Consider the following 19,572-nt stretch of genomic DNA (forward strand, 5'->3'; position numbering starts at 1 on the left):
GCTGTCCAGAACTCTCCGTTCCATCCCAGCGTGCACAGCGTACACACTTGGGCCTCCCAAACTAATGGTGGGGACCGTAAGGCTGGGAGGAGGGCAGCTTGTTGTAGAAAACAAGTCATGCGAAGTGCAGTGGAGTTAATCGTAGGAATGTTCTAACCCAGCAAAAGATTCCGCCTTACAGTGAGCAGCACAGTGCTCCCATCTGCTTAGGACAGATCTACGTTAAGGTCAGCGTATTAGTAATGAGTGGGAAGTTTCAGTAGTGTAAGTATATTTAGAATTTGATTTTTTGGATGTTCAGAACATGTTGAAGCCTCTGCTTATTGCACAGGTCTGCGTGTAGGGTTAATCAAATACAAGTGTGAAATAAGGCTAGTTAAGCTTGCTTACTTCTGTTTTTTTAGGACCTCCGAGCACTTGCCTTGCTGCTTTCGGTGCACACTCCCAAACAGCTCAATTCAGCCCTGATTCCAACTTTACAAGAGCTTTTAAACAAATGTAGAGCTTGTCAACAACAGAGGAACTCATTACAAGAGCAAGAAGCCAAAGAAAGAAAAACTAAAGGTTTGCCTTCTATAATGGTGTCACTCTTAACAATTCTAAGGTTTTACAAACTTCTACAAAATTAACATAACGCATTGTTTTCTTACCACTGGGCCGTTTCTTGGCTCCAATCCCCAACGCTACACAAGAAATACTATTTTATTTCGGAGGTAAAATTCTAGGCAATTACATGAATCTTCTGCAAGGAAGGAAGTATTTATCTAAGTACTGTGTTTAATATGGAAAAGGGTAAAAATGTGAAAGGGAAGGCCTATTACTTGGACGTGTGGCATGAGAACAACGCATTTTCCCTGAGCGAGTTTTCCTTTTTCTTGCAGACGATGAAGGAGCTACTCCTGTAAAGAGAAGACGGGTCAGCAGTGACGAGGAGCACACTGTAGATAGCTGTATCAGTGATACAAAGACTGAACCTCGGGAGGCGTTGACCCCAACAAGCACTTCGGATAATGAGACACGGGACTCTTCGATCATTGATCCAGGCACTGAGCAAGATCCTCCTTCCCCCGAGAACAGTTCTGTCAAAGAGTACAGAATGGAAGTTCCATCTTCATTTTCAGAAGACATAATGTTAGCGACGCGGTCACAGCACACAGAAGAGCAGTCAGGAAACGGTAAATTTGAAGAATGCAAAGAATTTAAAGACCTGCAGACTTCCAAGGATCCCATTGGAGCCGAGGAGGACTCGGAGTTTCCTTCCACATCGATTTCAGCAGTTTTATCTGACCTCGCAGATTTGAGGAGCTGTGATGGTCAAGCCTTACCATCCCAGGACCCTGAAACTAGTTTGTCAATCAGTTGTGGCCATTCCAGAGGACTTTTCAGTCACATGCAGCAGCATGACATTTTAGACATCCTGTGTAGGACCATTGAGTCTACGATTCATGTGGTCACAAGGATATCTGGAAAAGGAAACCAAGCTGCTTCTTGACATTAGATGGAGCATGTCTGCTTTTAAGTCTTTTTTTTTTCTCCCCCCAGAAATGCTGTTTGTATAAGTTTTGCTTATTTCTGTTCTGTGCTTCAGTTTGTCCAGTGCTCTCTGCTTGAATGGCAAGATAGATTTATATGCTTAATTCTTGGTCAGGCAGAACTCCAATTTTCTTTTTTTTTTTTTTCTTTTTTTTTTTTTCTTTTTTTTTTGCATCTACCGTACACTTTCTTAAAGGGCAATCAGATAATGGGTATGTTTTATGTAATTAAGAGTTCACTGTAGTGGCTTTCATTTAATATGGCTGTCTGGGAGAACAGGGCCTCCTTGCCCTGTATGATGTAATTTAAACTTATGGCATTTTTACTGTGTATAATATGGTGTCCTCTGTGCCAGTTTTGTACCTTATAATAGAGGCAGATTGCCTCAGATCGCTGTGGTTCTTATTATCAAAATTAAGTTTACTTGTATACTAAACAACCACAAGAAATTTGATTCTGTAAAGAATCCTCTTTAGCTGTGGCCTGGCAGTATATATATGGTGCTTTATTTAACAGAATACCTGTGGAGGAAATAAAGCACACTTGATGTAAAATTAATTGTTTTATTTTTATTGACATGATCAATTGCTATTCTGTGCACTTCATTAAACTGATTGTGATGACTTTTCATTTGTTTATAATATGTTGCTTCAGTCTTTGGATTTCTCATCAAAGACAACCTCAAAAATGAAACAGGTGCAGAGAGAAATGTTCAAATGTATGTAATTTATGTAAATCTTGGTCCCTTTCTGGTTTACTTTGCATGAATGTTCCGTCGGGCAGTTGAGAGGGATTGGTGGCCATTTACTTTTTCCCCGCTATATTAGAACACGAAGTGGTGTCAGACGCCAGCGGAACTTTCCCTTTGCCTACCTTTAACCTGTGTTAGCCGTGTGTTTCTCCTCCACTACTTGCAGACTTGTGTCCCTTTCCCTTCTACCCTGGGGCCTGCTCCACCTGGCCACGCTCTCTCGACAACTTCTCCACCCCTGGAATGCTGGAATGACTTTGTCACCTTTCCCTGTCACACTTCCTCCCGTTATTTCTCAGCAGTATCCACTTCCTATGTGACCTTTTGGACTGTCAATGATGCTGGTTTTAATAGCCAATTAAATGCCATTTTCAGCTTCATTTTCCAGTTGCTTAGCTCATTTCTTTTTCTATTGTCTTCGTAACACATCTGTCTTGGTCTTTTTTCTTCCCAATTTCTTCATTCTGCCTACCATTTAATGTAGCTTAGCATCATTTGCTTCTCCATGATTCTGTGATGCTTCTGTGACTCCTCTTACTCTCTTTGAATCTACTCTCATTTTTTTAACCACCTGTAGTTAATCATTTCTGTCTTTAGTCTTTTATTCCCCTTCATTAGCACTTTTATTCTTGCATTTACAGATGCTATATTGATGCTGGTGAGTGCTTAAGCTGGTCTCATTATTCAGACATGAAGTAATTATGTTTTCACTCTCTTTAGGAATAATTTTATTACCCTTTCTGATCAACTTCTCCATAGATTGTAACTTCAGAGAAATCATCAAGAGCTTGTACTCAAACCTTCTACATCATGAGTATCAGAATTCACCTATCAAGTCTTCTACCAAGCCTACTAATGGCTGAGCCAAGACGTCTTTAGGAAGATACTCGCCTGTCAAGAGATGAAGCAGCCATTATAACCCTTTGGTGAGTAGTCTCAATTAACTACTCTTATTAAAAATGTGCATCTGATTTTTGGTATGTTGTCTGACTTCACCTTTCAGCTACTGCACCTTGTTGGCTTTAGCTTCTCATACAGGAGGAGATCACACTGTAATTCTGTTATTAAAGAGGGGGATTCTGTCTCTTGTGATGTTTTTTCCTTGTTATTTCGACCCCCCCCCCCTTTTTGAAGTGTATACCAGGTATAAACAGTATTTAATAATGATGTCATAAATGACACACAAGTAATGTACCCTTCTTCCTCTTCTCTCTTCCCAGATGAACACTGGCCCTTCTGTGTTCAGCTGGTCACTGACTGTTGACTAGGTCCACTAAGTTATTTTTAGGATGTTTTTCCCCTACAGACCAGTGTATGTGATTTGCAAATGCTGCTACTGGTAATTTTGTATTTTGTTGTCAGTTATTTTCTCCCAAATGTGTAACTGGCCATTTAGAATCCCCCCAGAAGTCCATTTATTTGACAACCATTTTCCATTAACAAAGACATTACAATTTCATGTTATGTTTCAGTGATGCAGTATGTTGGGTGTTGGTACCTTTACATGGTAAGACACGCATCGTACATGTAAGCTGTTAGGCCAGCAGTTCCCTTTGCAAACTCTTCGAAAAGCTAAATCAAATTTGACAAGATATTAAAAAAACATGTTGATTAGCTTTAATTAAATTATTATCCTTAGTTCTAAACTGACTGAATTTAATACTAGCTTTTCTATTGTTTCGCTCAAAATCTGTGATGAGATTACCAGAAGTATCATTATTCTTACTGCTCTTCCCTTACATTACCTTCCAGTTTCCGCCTTGAGTATTCCTGCAATTTTTACTGGGAATCTTTTCCCAGTATTGAGTTTTTTAAACAAAAGGAAGCATTACCTGCATAAACTTGTCTCCTCTTCCATATCCTTGTTTGCACCCGTTTCTTTCTTTTATCTTCCTGTGTCCCTCATTTTACGTGTTCTGTAAGTCATGATTTCTTCTATAGTATTCCCCTCCTTTTACTCTGAATCCGTTTTCTAGTTTGAACTTCTTTGCCTTCAAGAATGCTTTTTTTATCCCTGTCTGTGAAAACCCCATCTTTAGCTGGCTTCCTCGGGCTCTTAAAGCTTTTGTTCTCTTCTGTGGCTCATCCCACCTCTCATTTAATTGCTGTGTATTTCCTCCCTGAAAGTCCCGCCTCCTGTTTAACCCTTCCAAAGTTAAGCTTTTAAAATACTTTCTCCTTCCGCTCTCCTCACTGTGCAGAGTCCCCAACAGCCAGCCTCTACCTCCCGGCCTCAAACTGTTACGACCATCCTCCGTGCTCCTTCTGGGCTATGGTCTTGCCAATCCTGTCTTGCACATTTCATTATTTTTCCTTTTGGCTTTCTCAGAGACCAGGCTGTGGTACAGAATCTTACGGCGTTACGGAAGTGTGACATCACAAGCAAACTCATCTTTTCCTGCTTCTGCTTTGTCTCTTCTTACTCTCTACATGTGTCTCCACTCCTGTTGTTTTCTCTGGTACATTGGAAAAATTTTGGAATACAGAACTCTTCAGAGAGACTTATTTAGAAAACAAACTACATCTATGATACTATCATTTCATTATATATGATACTGTGTCATTATCATCACACTGTTACTAAATGGTATATAATTCCTAACTCTGCTCCATCCAGCTCCAGGGCTGAGCATGACAAGTAGTTTAACATGCTTTGGTTTTATTAAACTCTTGGAGAGTCTGTGAGGAATATGAGAAATTTTAGCACTCAAGAATAAATTGTTTTGCCTCTCTAAGATGGTGATTGTCCCCTTTATGCTATGGCTGCCTGACAGTGCTAGAAATTCTCCTGAACGCCGAGGAAGACCTGTCACCTTCAGTTCACTACCCTTTCCTTGAAGAGGAAACAGGGGCTGGCTGGGGCTGTTCCTCCTCGCACAGCCCTGGGCCTCCCAGCAGCAGCTGCAGAGAGCTTTCTGGGGTTCTGGCTGTCCCACACCTGGGAGCGAGTGGCGCAGCACTGGAAACACAAGTAAGTCACGTCTTTTTTTAACTCTGATGACTGATGATTGGTCCAGTTGATTACTCCTGCTAGTGGAAGGAGACAAGAAAATTCAGACTGGCAAACACAGACGCAGTGGGCATTTGCGGCCCCAAGGGGGAAGCAGTTTTTAGTCAGGAGGGAAAACTGGTGAGGCATACCCCTCAGAAAGGGCTGTAGGATACTCTCTTTGAAGAAACTTGTAATTAGATGTAAGTAACAGCCTGCTCTCTCAGATACTCAATGTCACAAAATCTCTTGGATCGTCTACACACAAAACTGCTTAGCCTGATCTCAGTTTTAAACCTAGATTTTCTGGTTTTATTTAAAGGTTGTCCCTTTGCCCCTTCGTCAACCAATACTCTAGCTGAAAATCATTTTTGTATTCAAAATGTTACGCTCTTTGCCCTTGAATATTTATCAGAAAAGGTAACTAAATTTTGAGCATTCAGAAAAAGAAAAGTGCCAGAACATGATGCTTCTCAAGGGGCTGTTCTCCACCCTCTCTCTGGACACCTGAAACACAGGCAGTGCAACACTTGCTAACCAGTCTGTACGTCTGTCCTGTCGCTGTGAGGTGTTTGTTCTTGTCACTACAACACACCTCAAAAGGGGATAGCCGACTGCAAACTTTCCAGGGAAAACCTTGCCTGTAGAAAAGAGCAGCACATCTTTATCTTCTGCGTGATGTAAGTTTATGTGTGGTAAGGCTGCCATATGTTGGTGTCCTGCAAAAATAAAATATATAGGACTTAACTTGAATACAAATTCATTTAGTTTGGCAGTATCAGTTAACGGAGAAAATAAACTGCATGTAAAATCACGTATTTTATTGAGCCAGCCATGTTTTCCAGAGGTAGCGTGCCCTTTTTTGGTCAATTTGTTTCAAATTGCATACTTAATACACTTTTATTTTATAAAGCATTTGAGAACTAAGTCATCGTTGCTAACCTCAATGTGGTTTAATTAAGAGTAACAATTCTTTACTTTCAATATTGCAGCTGCTCTCCTGTCAAATTTCTCTAGCAGACAGTTGCTTGCTTTAATTTGAGCTGTAGAATTACAGAATGATTTAAGTGGAAGTTTACAGGACTGCAAAAGGAAAGCGTTATTACTGCTTTCTAATTCCAAAATAAGTTTCACACTGAGGTCAAGTAAGGGAGTACAGTGCATGCAGACTTAACAGTGGTAACCGTTACACCAACCCGAATTGTTAATTATCTTTCCCTAAAACTGTCTAGAGTTAGAAACAAATTCAGCCTGCAGTTAAAGCGATCTTAAGAAGTATTTAAAGGGGCTGTAAACTATATCCCCCGCATTTCTTGAAAGATCTAATGTATCAGCAGTTACATAATCCCTCTCAGCTCACTTCTGATGGGCACCCCATCCCCTAGAGGATTTACTTTTGCCACTGGATATGCTGAATATTAAAGAACTGCAAATGCTTCCTACTGATTCATGTAGCTTACCTACCTGTGATGGTCACTGCAGCTGAATCGGTATTACTCTCTGAAGTTAAGTTGCAGACAAGCAGAACAGAGATCAGTTTCCCCAAATAAAGCTGTTTACATACATAGACGGGACTTACTCGCTGCCTCATTCACTAAAAATCCATAAATAATGCTTAAATTATATACAGGATCATAGAAGTGGGTCTTTATTCTTCCCACAAATAAATTACTTTTTTAAAAAAAAGGTTAACCAAGTATAAAAAGTAATGCCCTAACAAAACTACAGTGCTGTTGTCATTCCATACTGTCTTTGGATTGCTGCAGTAAAATACGTATTTCTTCAAAATACTGCTTCTTCCAACATTGTCTTGTACTATCTTCATTAGAGGCAGGAACTCCTTTGCACTCTAACTGCAGTTCCGTTTGAGCAGCCATATCCTTGAAATTCAAGGCAACTGTTGCATAATGTTCTGAAGGAAGAAAATATGACATTTCAATAAAGTGTTTTTTAAAGGATTACATTTGTTGTTGCTAATTTCATATCTGCTTTTGCCTGTGTCTGAGCGAAGCCTATTGTCACTGAGGACAACAGATATGGACATCAGCCTCTTCTCCACAGAATGCAGGCTCAGTGAGCTTCCAGTTAGCAAGGCCGCCAACTGTCACGTTTGTCCCTTCCCCCGGCACAGTGTAGCCTCTTTAGAGGTCCTCGGAAAGACTCACCGTCAGGCCAGTTTCCACACCTCCACTTCAGGACAATCCTTTGGCCTGGGACCTGTGAAAAGACAAGAAGGTTCTCCCCATTAGCACTCATAATTCACTTTGCAACTACTCAATGCTAATTCTCCCCTGAAAAGTAAGGAGAGGAGCATTATCTTATGTATTAGTAGACACATGCATGTAAACGATACAAAGACCAGGTTTTGTTGTTTGCATTTTTTTAAAATAAACTGTTTTCATCAAGCTCTCAGCTTGCTACAGTCCTCTGTTTTGTTTTCTCTATAGGAAAAGGTCAGGCTGATTAGTTACTAAATATAAAATGATGGATTTACTGCAGACCTTGAAATGGCGCAAGTAAGAGTCATTTCATCCTCTGAAATTTGTGAGCATGACAGAATACGCCCATGATTTTGTGTTATGCAATCCAGCTTGCGTTAATGTACAAGTTAGGCAGTATTGCATAAAAACGATTTACAGCCTGCCATCAGCACATGTGAGAAGGGGAGGTACTGCTTCAGCATATGCATTAAGTCAGCTGAAGTTTGGTTTAAATCAGGATTACTGTTTTCAATAAGCCCTTAGGTTTATATTTTAACTGTTTCATCTAAATAGTTCCTTATCTAACTGCAAAGGTTGATGAATATAACCGACTTCCCTCCACTTCAATAATGGGATGTTACTGCTGAAGCCACTCTCCAGTGCAGCAGTTCTGCAGCGGGTACATTTCCAGACTGAGCTCTTTCTGGAGTCAACCACAAATTTTGTTAGCTTGAACTGAGAACCCAATTTTCCAAGGCTCTGCTTTTTTAAAAGTTGTCCAATTGCCAGTGATACCTACTGCCCGTCATCTGGATGGACATTAAGATACCGAGTCTAAGCTTAGCAACTGTGAAAATGATTTTTCAGAGGTTTCAAAAATGGAGCTGAGCTCTAATGATCAATTTGCAAAAGCATTCAATTGGGGAGCGTGTAACATTTGCCCTGAATAGAAGAGAGATCACTTCTCCAGTTACAAGAAGTGACGTGGATTTGGGAGATAAGCCTTGAACCGACTTTCTCACTCCTCCTAGTAAAAAAGGATGGTGCTGAGAGTTTTCTCCCCCAGACAGGTCATTAGGTGTAGGCAGGGCCTGCTCTTCTGATGGGGAAGAAAAATCACACAACAGAATTGCCATTTTTTGGCTTTGTAGTAGAGGAACTGAATATGCATTAGAGAGGCTGAAATGTCAGACACTTACACTATTTTTTTTTAGCTCAGAAAAGACACTGACACCCCTAAGCCTCCCTCCCCCCTTTTTTAAAGTGCAAAGTAAGAGCTTTTTACCAATTCTGCATATTCACCACTGACGCAACCATCAAACATCTGAAGTTTGCCTCCTTTCTCAGCTTCAATCACAGCAGGACATTTAGAAAACTTCTGTACCAACTAGCAAAAAAAAAAAGAATACAGCACGAGTCAGTCAACTGCAATTCTATACCGATACATAATGCACCACATCATTATGAGACAAGGGAGGTTTGCTGAAGAAATGAACTAAACTGCAATATACATTAGAGTCTTTAAGCACTAGTCAGGCTTTTCATTTTATACAGCACTCCACAGAGAGCTGTGGTACTGGCGGGGGCCCATGAGGTCACAGAATGAGGATGTAAATGCCAAGACCAGTAAAGACTCTAGGCACCTGCAAGGGGCGTGGACCAAGCACGCGCATACACACAGACGTGACGGGCTGTTGCTAGATTTGGAAATGAGGGAGACAGAGCAGCAGCTCTAGGAAGGTGCAAAAGAGCTCCGAGAGCCATTCGTGTTTCCCATTAGTAGTGTTGGGATTCTAATTTAAAGGTCTCCAATACCAGCTCAGGCTCTTTTGAACGACACAAAATTAGTAATTTTATATTTTGTACCCTATAAGCAACAGTATCATTGCAGCCAACAGTTAATCTAATTAACCTGTAAGCTGTGGATAACAACGGTGCCGTTACTGAGCACTTACTTCAGACTCCTGAACGACAAGTACTTACATAAAAAAGCTAAGCTTTGTCTAACTAACAAAGGAGCGCGTGATTGACCTGCATACAAACGACTCGTTTAGTTGGCTTTTCTTCCTACTAAGGTAACGAGTGGCCAAAAAAAAAAAGTCTAAGCCACCCCAGTAAGCTCTCATTAAAAAGATAAAAGTGGAATGATGCTACTGCCACCTTCTAGCGCTTTCTGACCGCTATTGCAAGAACCTGGCCACTTGCCAACAAGGTCAGCTACCTAGCCTTTGCTCCTCGGCAGGAGACCACGCTGACACACCGCCGCAATCCTTTTGTGTTTTCACCACTGAAATTCCTCAGTGGCTCAAAAGGTGAAGCTATTCAGCAGAACTTGAGGAGCAAATTATGACAACTACAAATACTCAGTGAAGTTACAAGACAATTAATTAATCCTTTGGTTTCTGGACGATCACACCTCTCCCTTTAATGTACGTAAGGAATATTATCTGTACTTGACACTATGAATGTGACACATTTATTACTAACGCAACTCTTCAGATACAACAGCATCTGCATTAAGTTATATTGCCTGCTGAAGGTATCACTTACTTCCTTAGTTGTGAAGATGCTATAAAGTTCGTCTGCTGGGGAGTTGAATATTTCTCTCATAAGTATCTTCACTGTTGGAATTTTTACACCAACTATATCCAAAGACTCTGGTGAAACAGAATCCTGTAAAGCAAACGGTATTCACGTGACTGCAAGATCAAACACTTAGAAGTTCTGGAATGGCAGGATCGTTGTTACCTGTGCATTCTTAAACGCACTGTGTTGTGAATATACGTTAATTATACAACCTACTTCCTGATTTATTTAACAGCATTATTCATCAGTATTCACTAAGTAAGTGACAAAATTACGAGTGTGTGATTTGCTCCAAAGACCCCTGAAGCTAACTTTAGACTGGGGGAAGTGACCCATGCAGGTGAATTCCAGCTTCACCTTGCTGAAGCTACAGCCGTTGTGGAACAAAGCATTAAGGGGTACGTAAGTGCGCGCTGCTGTCCTCCTTCCGCGCCTGGCAGACCTGTGCCCAGGATCTGTGATGGGTTGTTTCTGTATTACAGGCCCTGATCACAGCGATGAGGAGGCAGTTCCACCCCAAAGGCTTTCACTTTTGCAGGTAATCATAATCACAGCAATAGGCAATTGTTACCATAGCAAAATCTATAGGGACTACGTTTATGGTAGTATTAAATTCGAACAACACTTAAAGCCAACATACTTGCACGGTGTTCCCACTTACCGTTCGCTCAGCAGCCAGCTCCTGACCAACAGCAGCTTTTGTTGGCAGAATCATTCCCAAGGTAAACTCTGTAATAAAGAAAAGCACTTTTCAGTACAAAATTGAGCTGTACAACCACCATTTACACATGTAATGGAGATATTGCTGGCCAAAACTGTGGAGAATAGGTAAAACTGTCGAATGGGAGCACAGAATGGGACACACACCACCAATCCAGAGTTTCCCCACCTTACCCATATGTTTTTATTAGCCTAACAGCAATTTCCCTTAAAAACACAGGCTTTTCAAAGTTACCTGACCCAAAATTAACAACACCTGCCCATTAAGGAATGCACCATCTCCCAAGAACTTCTGAACAGTACAGCGGAGAGATGACAAGCTGAGGGTAGGGCGCTGCTTTGCTAGCCAACCAGCCAGCCTGCAGGTCTTGCAGTGATCTCTGTGGTCAGTACACAATACAGCCTGCGTCGCTACAGAAGCTTCTGGACACTGCCATGTTTGACAGCAATACAGATTTTGACTGGTAGGACTAACTTATTTCTTCTCAGCTGGTGTTAATTAAAAATAAAAAACCCACAAACCTAAGGACTTGTCAATATATCACCAATCTATTCCAGAAAGACCACTGCATAAGAACATACCTAACACACTGGTTTAACTTGCCTGTTTTAAGTGCTTTCAGGTAATCTCTCAGGGCCTCTCTGACTTTTGTGGTTCCTTCAGTTCTCATGAGGTCCTTCAAAACGTCGCCTTCCCCTTTCTTTTTGCTAATGTTTATCTAGGAACAGAAAAATTACAAGATCTAAGAGGCACCGAAACACGAGCCTTTTGGGTTCTGGCAACAAAGGAAAGTATTTTGGCTTTGTTTACTATATTCAGAGGACAGCTGCAATTTCAAGTTCATTATCTTCTCAGTTTATCCTACCTTTGCTAAAAATAAGTCCTCTTTGACTTAAATAAATGTAGTATCTCATCTCCACAGTAGCTTAGTCAGGTTCATCGAGTATAAACAGAGTTGCCTACTACACAGCAGAGGCTGAGGAATCTGTGGAAGCCACAGTATCAACTGCTATACAACCAACAAGGAGATGCCTTCAGGTCTTAGGTTTGGGGCAGTGGGGTGCTGGGTTTTTTAAGACTACAACAAGCAGAGTTCTCAAATTCGTAGTTAGTATATCGTCACAAGCAATAACTAGCAAAGAAAATTGAGCACATTCCTAGCAGGTAAGTTTGAGAACAGAGATAAGTCATTATTCCAAGTATAAAAAATGAAAACATGAAATAAACTATCCAAGTGTAATTATCCCACTTAATCACAGGATAAATCAAAATATGATGCCTATACGTTGATTAATGCTTTATTTAAGAATTCTGAACCTATATAGCCGTATCAGTATTTCACACCTACCTCTGTATCATCTACCTCATTTTCTTCTGACAGGTTAGGAATTTCAACAGATCCCTTATGTTTCTCACCAGACTCTTTCACTGTACCTGTATCAACATAACGAATTCTTAAATGCATTATTAAAAACTATTTCCCCCATAGCAAGAGTTTTATCTTGGAAATTAGTTGTACAAAAGTGTTACTTGAAGCAAGTTGCCTAGAATCTACTATAAAGGAACTAAACAGCAACAAAATGTCTCAAACGTGTCACAGTACTTTCATAAACTATTCTCAGAACTGTGTTTTCCTGCATAGATGCATTAAGATACGTACATGCCCACAGGTACATCTCGCTAAGCACAGTTTGCACTACCGTTCTGCCACTGCTCTCCCCTCCAATTGTCAGCCGTCCTAATGCTCTCCGCTTACAACAGCTTACGTCTGCCAACACAGAAGGTGAATCTAAAAGGGGGCGGGGGAAAAATAACCTCCTCTTCCTCTAAATTTGCCCGCCCTTTATTTAGAAGCTCCCTAGAATGCTAGCTATTCCTTCCTGAGTATCTGAAAAGCTCCCAACATACAGGCATGTCACTATAAAATATATGTAGGTATAATGGACAGGTATGCAATTGAAATTTTTTTAAAAATACGAAACTTCACTTGCAAATTTTTTAGAACAATTGTTCCCACTCTTAGTAGCTTTACCACGAACCGCCAGTAATCACTGTACATGTCAGAAAGACTTTGCAAGAACAGAAATCACGGTCTCTTTCCGCATCTTTCTGGGCAAAGGCCCGCCATCACTTACCTACACAGCTCTAGAGACACGTTCTGGGGTATGAACCCTGTACTGTACTTCCTTACCTCAGACCTTACTGTCAAAAGATTGAATTTAAGGTCTGACTTTTTTTTTCTTTCCACTGAAGACTCTTCCCCCTTGCCTTGCAAAAGCATCGTTACGTGAATTTATTCACTATCACGTTAAAATCTCTTTAGCAAGCAATAGCGGAAACATGCAGTTCTGCCCAAGCCCAGTTATCTTCACACTGTTACATCAGCTTCCCTGTCAAAACATACCCAACGCAACAGCAGCTTTACCAGTCTATCAGAATACTCTAAAATACAAACAACCCAGCGTTAAGCATGACTGCAGGAGAGGAATTATCATGAAGGTAGACGCGGTATTTCTTTGGATTCTCTCACCTTCGAAGGAGCTAACTAGATCCAGCTACTACTTAACATCACTCTCCTTTCATTATTTTTAATTGCTACCCTGAAACGACCACCATGCTATAGCGGGGCACTATGCACAGATATAACCTAACGTGCTATCACACACAAACGCTCCGATGTTTCTTAGCAAGAAAAAGACCGAATGATGGTTAATAGCAAAGTGGAGTTCGGTGCAAAGATCCCATCCTAGTCAGGAGCTAAGTCAACGAAGCATAGCGCAATATGCAAAGTCTGTTAGTCCAGAAGCAGACAACCACGTCCACACAGCGAAAGGCTAAACGAGAAGACCTCTCCTAGGCTTCTCAGTCTCCCAGAGAATCTGTTAGCTCAAGTACGAAGCCATGTGAACTAGTTAATTATACCACTAAAACACTTCTGGGCCCAACACAAATCACATGCAGCCACCTCCATTTTCTTTTAGGGCTTTCTTCCAGCTCCAGGATTAGCACAGGCAAAACCACGCAACATGATCTTTGCAGATAGTAAAGCAAATCTTATTTTCAGCTACTCTCCCCAAAAAGGAAGTGCAAGCATGCAGGAAGAAGTTTTTAGGAGCAAAACACAAACCTGACTTCTATCCGTTCAGCTAATTTTATTAGCAATTTTCACAACTCCTAAAGATTCCCAAATAACACAGGCCAGACCACAAATTTAACTTCATAAAAACAGTAAATAGGTATTTTTTTCCCCCTTCAAAAAATTGCTTGTCCAAGGGATTAATGCAGATGGTGTCTGTGCTGGAACGCGAAGTCCCATCAGGTACAGACAGAGCTGGTTGGTCAACATGGCACAGGCAAAGCGCTGGTACAGCTTTGCCTTTTCAGTATCACTGTAACGTAAGCAAAACTATTACCTTTTTATCAAACACACAATCAAATTAGTTGTTTGAATCCCAGAGGACTCCAATAACAGCCCTAAGAATAAATTATTCTTTTGTTTCCTGCCAATCCAGTGTTTTAGAAAACTAATAATGAAAGCACAGCTCTCAGAAAGGCCTCCCTATAAACCCACTACTGAAATACCTAAGTTTTAAAAGGACATACATGTTTTCATAAAGCTTCCATCACGAGGTAGAATAATCCATTGAAATCCTCATTACATCTTCAAACAAACAATAGAGAGAACAGCCATTTTGCTCCATTTTAGTGCCATCAAGTACCCTTAGTTCCGCACTTCCTTGTTGCTCTGTAATCTAAATTGCTAAAGGCAATGTTTTTCCAACATCGGACTTTTCAAACCAGCTGCAAATTTCAGGATTTATATCATCTTGTTTTCCTAGAAGACTTGTAGGAGAAAATACTCACAGCAATTAGTGTTTTTAGCCGTTCAGTCTGAACTCTCATTTCCAATTCAGAGCTCTCAGAAAACACATGACTATCAAATTAAGAAAAAAATCATCAGCCCCAGCTCTTTCAGAATTTCACTGTGTAGTAGCAAACTCCTTTAAAACTAAGATCTCAAAAACATTACCCAGAATTTCAGTGTGACACTGAACTGAGCAAAGTATCTAATATAAATTAGAGTTGTCTATAGTTAAACATTGAAAAGCATAAAGACCTAGGAGAGGAAAAAGGATTTGGAAAGAATTTGTATAGAAATACAAACAAAATACTGCATCTGCCTACTTCTAAGCTTTATATACTGACATAAAGCAAAAAAACACAATTAAAAACAAACCGGTGTTTAAAACTTAGATGATTTTAGCTTATCTAAAAAAAAGACCCAAAACATCAAAAAGCTGATTACAATTATTTGAACTGCACTGATATAAACTGCATGACAGAGTATAACATTCGCCTTCCTCTCTGTTAACGTTTAGATCACAATTATAAGTATGTTCTTAGTTTGTAACACACTTGTAACATTTAAAACACAGTTAGCTATCGATGCAAACAAAAATAAATAAGTAACAGTACTTCCTTAAGTCCCCTATTATTATGGGAGCAGGCCTCCATTCCCAATCTGTTCAAATACAAGCACCGATCTCAGCATCAAAGCAAACGCTGAAGTCCCAGTCAGCCAAACCAGGAAAAACAGCGTCATGAAGAACTGTGTTGGAAAGGGCCCCATGAACAGAAGTGCAAAACGCAGACAGCCCACTGGTGCAGCCAACAACGTTACCTGAAACACCCATCCAGAGACTACAGTCCTGGTTTGGGGCACAGGAATTAAGAGGAGGAAATTAAGTACGGCCCTTGGTATTCCCACCTCCTGTAGTAACAGCTGAGGCCTGAGAAGTAAGTACAGTATTTTGGGGAGGAACAATCTGTCACTTAGCATTACAATATCCATGTACAACTGCCCATGCAGGTGCTTTTTACCAGCTCTTCCTGCTTCTTACTCCAATGCAAGAAATGGTCCACAATTTCCCATCACGTTTTAGGCATCTAATAAATGGAAAGAATTCCTTGATGTTACCAAAAGATACGTTATCAGGTTGGTCTGCAAATAAAGGGCTGCCATGGGACAAGCACAGCGGAGGGCGAACCTCCAGGCGTTGGGGTTGCGAGCAGATGCAGCACAACAAAAATGCATGGGCACAGCCACCGTTATCCCAAATAATCCAGAATTACTTCTAGTCTCCTTATTCCCATCACACATTTTTTTCCCTCATTTAATTCATTATCCTCAATGTAAATTACACTAAATTTTTGGAAACATCTCCACTTTCACACTTCTTAGTTTCTCCTGTTTCCTGCTATCCACATGCATTAAGCACACAGCTGTAACTCGTCCATACTAGGGAACTACAGCAACCCAAGCACACTGTTGTAAGCAGCACGTACCTCACCACAATAGAAGTATTTACTTCTTGCAAAGCTAAATGAGTAATACTGTGCTGATGTGCTGTTAAAACAATGCTAAGAAATGCGTGTGGTACAAAAAAAATTGGGTGAAGGGGGAAAAAGACAAGCTAGGGTTTCAAGATTTTAAAATAAGCATTTATGACAGTTCAGGCCCACGTGTCTGCTGCAACCTCCCTACGATTTTCATTCACTACAGCTCACGAAAATATTGCTGTTTTTCCAACCCAAACGAGACCGGTTACTTTCCCAACTGATCGCTCCCGATCCCGCAGAGCAAATTAGCAGGGCCAGCTTTGCAAAGACCACGATAAACCCGAAGGCAATCCCTATCAATGCATATCTCCCCATGAAAACTGGGGCCACGGGTGGAAGCATGCAGGGCTCCCAGTCACTACGCTCCTTTCACCCGGGAAAGGCTAAGCAAGCCCGGGGAGTTTCTCCCACCGCAGGCTGAGTGGCCCCTCGCCGCCAGCGGTGGCCTGAAGCAGAGGAAGCGCCGCTAGCCCGTGGCAAACACCGCCGAGGAGCACGGGCAAGACAGCGCCGGCACCGCCTCACCGACCGCGCGGCGCAGCGCGGCTGCCGCGGGCCGCCCCCGCAGCCCAGCGCAGGCATGTGCCCCCGCCGTGCCGGTCCCCTCGGAGCCGCCCCCCCCGCCCCGTACCTTTCCAGCTGAGGCGCAGGTTCCACTCGTAGAAGAAGATGAGCTTCCCTTTGCGGCTGTTGCAGGACGCTTCGCCTTCCACGTGCTTCAGGTCGCTGATCTCGCAGTGCCCGGCCTCGCCCTCCACCACCAGCCCCACCAGCACCTCCTTCAGCTTCCTCTTCGACCAGCTGGTCGCGTCCCGCTCCGTCCTGGGCCGGGAAGCGGAGCCGTTCAGCGCCGGCCGCCCTCCACACACACAGAGGCAACCCCCCCCTCCCCTCTCCTCCCGCCGCCTCAGGGGGCCCCCGCGCGCGCCGCCCTAACGGCCGCGCCAACGGCCGCGCCGCGCGCCGCCCCTCACCAGTGCCAGTTGTTGACGTTGGTGGCGTCCGCGCGCTCCTCCACGATCCATCGCGGGTCCCCCTGCCCCCACTTGGCCATGGCGCTGCCCCCGCCCGGCCCCGCCGCCGCTACCCACGGCCGCCGCAGCGCCCGCCTCCGCCGGCAGCCCAACCGCTTCCGCCCGCCGGCGACCCAGCCAGAAGGTGCCAGAAACTTCCCCTCCCCCGTTCCTCGCTCCCCGCCGGAGGAGGAGGAGGAGGAGGAGGAAGGCGAGGCCGCGCCGCCCTTCCTCCCGCCGCCACCCCCAGCCTCCGCGGGGAGGGAAGGAGGGAGCCGCCGGCCGCGCCCTTGGGGGCGGCAGCCCCCCCACCCGGCTGCCGGGACCCTCTCTCACTTGTTGCGGGCCGTCTGCCAGCTCCTCCTGCGGCGGCGGGTCGCTGCTGCGGGCGTAGAGACCGCCGCCTCGGCACCTCCGGGGAAGGCAGGTGGTTTGGGGCAGTGCCCGCGGCCGGAGTCGGTCCGCTGGCGGCTGCTCCGCTGCATCTGGGGGGAGGAAAGGCACCAGGTAACGAGGAAAGCGTTAGCCGCTCGTTTTCAAAAACTAAGCACGGCGGTAGGCGCTGTGCAAAAGAACAGAAAATTGATGTCTGAGAAATACTGCATCTAAAATAACGACAAGGCATCCCATTTGGAATCGGTTTTATTGTCTTGCCATTTTACAGATGCCATAAGAAATTAAATACACTCTAAGACAGCATTGCATCTAGGAAAGTAACCTTCCATTACAGTCATTCTGCAGCCCTCCTAGCCTATTGCTTATTTTCTTCCTTGTCCGTCTCTTACAGCACAAACAACAGGAGTAGCAAGCATTAAAATCTGGATAGCATTCCCATATTCTTATTGCTCATTTAATTCTGTACTGTTCCAATGAGTGTCACTGGTTTTCCTAAAAGTTTTCTTCATCAAAGCATTTGATGAAAAAATACATCATTATCGTCAGGCTCGACATCTTCAGGCTCATCATTTTTAGGCTGTGCGTCCAAAATAATTGCCACTTCCGAAAATTTTACTCCTTTCAGTTCTTTTTCAGGGGCAGGAGTTGTGGGATGAGGCGTTATGGAAAGAGCTGACTTCTGATTTGTATCTGTCAGAAAGCAATCCTGCAAGAAAACGTAACGCAGATGAGGCAGAAAGCTACAAATGGTAGTGTGGACAAATTCTAAGCAGTAAAAGTCGTATAACTTTTATGCATATATTCTGTCTCTGAAGCTTGCAAAGAAAGCATTGTTTTTAAGGCTGCAAGTTTTAGGAGCAGCACATGAGTACCCTTTACTGTACACATTCTGTAAAAGATGGAAGAGCGTCATCATTTCTGGATCACAAAATCCTCCTCCTCCTTTTAAGCAGGGACAAACAGCCCTTACTTCACATAGAATTTTTTTTTAGTTCCATCACAGCTTTACTTTTGTTGATAATTCTTTCAGTTATTTCATGAATAATGATAAAATACCTTTCACTCCATTCTTTGCAATTGAAAAGCTCATTACCTGTTTTGTTGTGAATTCTGCAGTGGCATCTACATTTCTAGGTTCAGCGGCTTTTTCAGATGCTACATTTTCTTCATGTTCACTGTTGCAATCCAACAGTAGTGTCTCAAGGTAATTGCATTTTTCATCGGCCTGAATTACGTCTTTGTCAGCATCACGTGCTTTGGTGTCTTCCATGTTGCTAAACGCGATCACTTCTGTTTTCCTGAAAGAAAGTTAAGAGGACTCGTAGCACCTTGAGCTTGCAAATAGTTCAGCGACAAAAATCTCTCTAAAACTGAGATCAGCAGGTACACTGATCTCAAAATTACTGGGATTTTACCCAGGGGAACGTTAAGTAGCTTCTTGTATCCTGACGGTTTTTTTCTGCATGAGGCTTAACAATTTGCTAAAGAGTAATTGTAATTTTCAAGCCCTTGTAATTTTCAAGAAAAGATTAAAAGGCATCAGCTTCCTTCAAGTGTAGAGTTTTTAACTTACAGTTGTAAGGGTTCTTAAAAATCAACCTATACACTAGTGAAAGATACAAGGAAAATCCTATGTTACCAGAATAAACTAGAACCGCATCTTTTGATGCACTATTTTTTATAAATCTGTGGTATCAGCATTCTACTTACAGATTGTTCGTGTGCTCTAGTTTCTCTAAGCATTTCAGACTTCCATTTTTGTCAGTTCCACACAGATTATTAATACCCTCCATAATTTCAGCTTCCTTCTTAACCAAATACTGTTGCTCATCATTTCTGAAAATAATGAATACATTAAAATAAAATTGTTAATTCTTTTTGAAGATTGGCTTTACAGTTGTTTTAAAAACAGAACATGAATTATTTGTGTCATAAGTTTAATACACAACATTTATTTTCAGTATTATTCTGGGGATTAGTTT

The 19,572-nt window shown here is 42.3% G+C and overlaps 3 protein-coding genes across 4 annotated transcripts in view; 1 reads left to right on the top strand and 2 right to left on the bottom strand.

Annotated features, from left to right (window-relative positions):
• The window catches only part of USP34 (ubiquitin specific peptidase 34), a 141,648-nt gene extending 139,485 nt beyond the window's left edge, over nucleotides 1-2,163 (top strand). Inside the window, exons 79-80 of the mRNA XM_075147751.1 lie at nucleotides 405-564; nucleotides 882-2,163. Coding sequence (XP_075003852.1) covers nucleotides 405-564; nucleotides 882-1,492 — 771 coding nt within the window. The 3' untranslated portion in view covers nucleotides 1,493-2,163. The remainder of the gene's footprint in view (nucleotides 1-404; nucleotides 565-881) is intronic.
• A 1,512-nt stretch (nucleotides 2,164-3,675) lies between these two features.
• On the bottom strand, nucleotides 3,676-17,299 carry LOC142081144 (activator of 90 kDa heat shock protein ATPase homolog 2-like). 2 transcript variants are annotated; one of them, XR_012673253.1, is made up of 10 exons: nucleotides 17,156-17,299; nucleotides 16,813-17,003; nucleotides 12,130-12,215; nucleotides 11,385-11,499; nucleotides 10,722-10,789; nucleotides 10,025-10,147; nucleotides 8,760-8,861; nucleotides 7,439-7,490; nucleotides 6,738-7,185; nucleotides 3,676-5,992 (listed from the first exon to the last, which is right to left on the bottom strand). XR_012673253.1 is itself a non-coding variant. In XM_075147750.1 (9 exons), exons 1-9 carry the CDS (start codon nucleotides 17,233-17,235, stop codon nucleotides 7,010-7,012), a joined length of 993 nt encoding a protein of 330 aa, XP_075003851.1. In that variant the 5' UTR covers nucleotides 17,236-17,299; the 3' UTR covers nucleotides 3,676-7,009. The 2 variants fall into 2 exon arrangements, 1 of the variants encoding a protein (XP_075003851.1); XM_075147750.1 differs by having other exon boundaries at nucleotides 3,676-7,185.
• Nucleotides 17,300-17,820: 521 nt separating this feature from the next.
• LOC142081264 (protocadherin Fat 4-like) overlaps nucleotides 17,821-19,572 on the bottom strand; it is a 34,087-nt gene continuing 32,335 nt past the window's right edge. Inside the window, exons 35-37 of the mRNA XM_075147951.1 lie at nucleotides 19,301-19,426; nucleotides 18,684-18,888; nucleotides 17,821-18,296 (exon numbers count right to left, since the gene is read on the bottom strand). Coding sequence (XP_075004052.1) covers nucleotides 18,099-18,296; nucleotides 18,684-18,888; nucleotides 19,301-19,426 — 529 coding nt within the window. The 3' untranslated portion in view covers nucleotides 17,821-18,098. The remainder of the gene's footprint in view (nucleotides 18,297-18,683; nucleotides 18,889-19,300; nucleotides 19,427-19,572) is intronic.

This window comes from Calonectris borealis, chromosome 3 (assembly GCF_964195595.1).
Source record: "Calonectris borealis chromosome 3, bCalBor7.hap1.2, whole genome shotgun sequence".
Classification (NCBI taxonomy): domain Eukaryota; kingdom Metazoa; phylum Chordata; class Aves; order Procellariiformes; family Procellariidae; genus Calonectris; species Calonectris borealis.